Source organism: Perkinsus marinus, assembly GCF_000006405.1.
Source record: "Perkinsus marinus ATCC 50983 genomic scaffold scf_1104296960650, whole genome shotgun sequence".
In the NCBI taxonomy this organism is placed as follows: domain Eukaryota; phylum Perkinsozoa; order Perkinsida; family Perkinsidae; genus Perkinsus; species Perkinsus marinus.
In genome coordinates this window covers 230-979 of record NW_003206040.1, presented here as the reverse complement: position 1 = coordinate 979, position 750 = coordinate 230, and the positions used below count along the sequence as shown (strand labels likewise).

Here is a 750-nt window from a genome sequence, read left to right as displayed (position 1 = left end):
TATCGACTAGAAAACGAATCATGATTTACCAATATAAGGACAAAAAAGGACTAACATCTACGTAGATGACATAATGATTTACTCTTTAGGATATCCATCACTGTCGAAACTAGTCTCTCGCGGGCTACCACCCGGAATAAACCGTACGGGAACATGGCGATGACGCAACGTTCTGGTCAAACCATGAACTTCTGCCGATTCGGATCTGGTTGGACTCCGTCAGATACCGGGTCGTTGCGCACCGACGCGGAGCTGACAGAGTTAGACGATATAGTAAGGTCACCAGAATGGGCAGAACCATTGTCTTCATCAATGATCTCGGGACACTCCTCGGTGTGGGCGGAGATGATCCGATCATTGGCAACATTCAAGAGTTGGACCGATGGGTCGGCAACTCTTTCCAAAGTAGAAGAATGAGTAGACGAAGTGACAACGCGGTACTTGGAAGGCATAAAGCGCTCACCGGTACGTCGTTCATGTGGAGGTTTCAATACCCATACTTGCTGACCGACGTTGAAGGGGACTTCTCCTTCTGGAGGAGGAACTGCCACGGGTTGTTCGGCTCCGGTACGTAGTTGTCGCCCTAGGAACCTCTCCGTTGGGGCTTCTCCCGTAGCGCTATGTGGAGTACTGTTGTAGGCTTCTAGGCACTGTTGTAGCTTGTCCACCAGAGGCAGCGTCGAAGGTAGATACATAAGTTTAGTTTTAAGGGTACGATTCAACCTCTCCACGCATGCGTTGGCAGTTGGT

The 750-nt window shown here is 49.7% G+C and overlaps 1 protein-coding gene across 1 annotated transcript; it reads right to left on the bottom strand.

Annotated features, from left to right (window-relative positions):
* Positions 1-176: 176 nt before the first annotated feature.
* On the bottom strand, positions 177-452 carry Pmar_PMAR015162 (hypothetical protein; the record flags this gene model as incomplete). The annotated part of the gene is made up of 1 exon (XM_002772631.1): positions 177-452. The coding sequence occupies one exon, from the start codon at positions 450-452 to the stop codon at positions 177-179; it is 276 nt and encodes a 91-aa protein (XP_002772677.1).
* Positions 453-750: the final 298 nt, after the last annotated feature.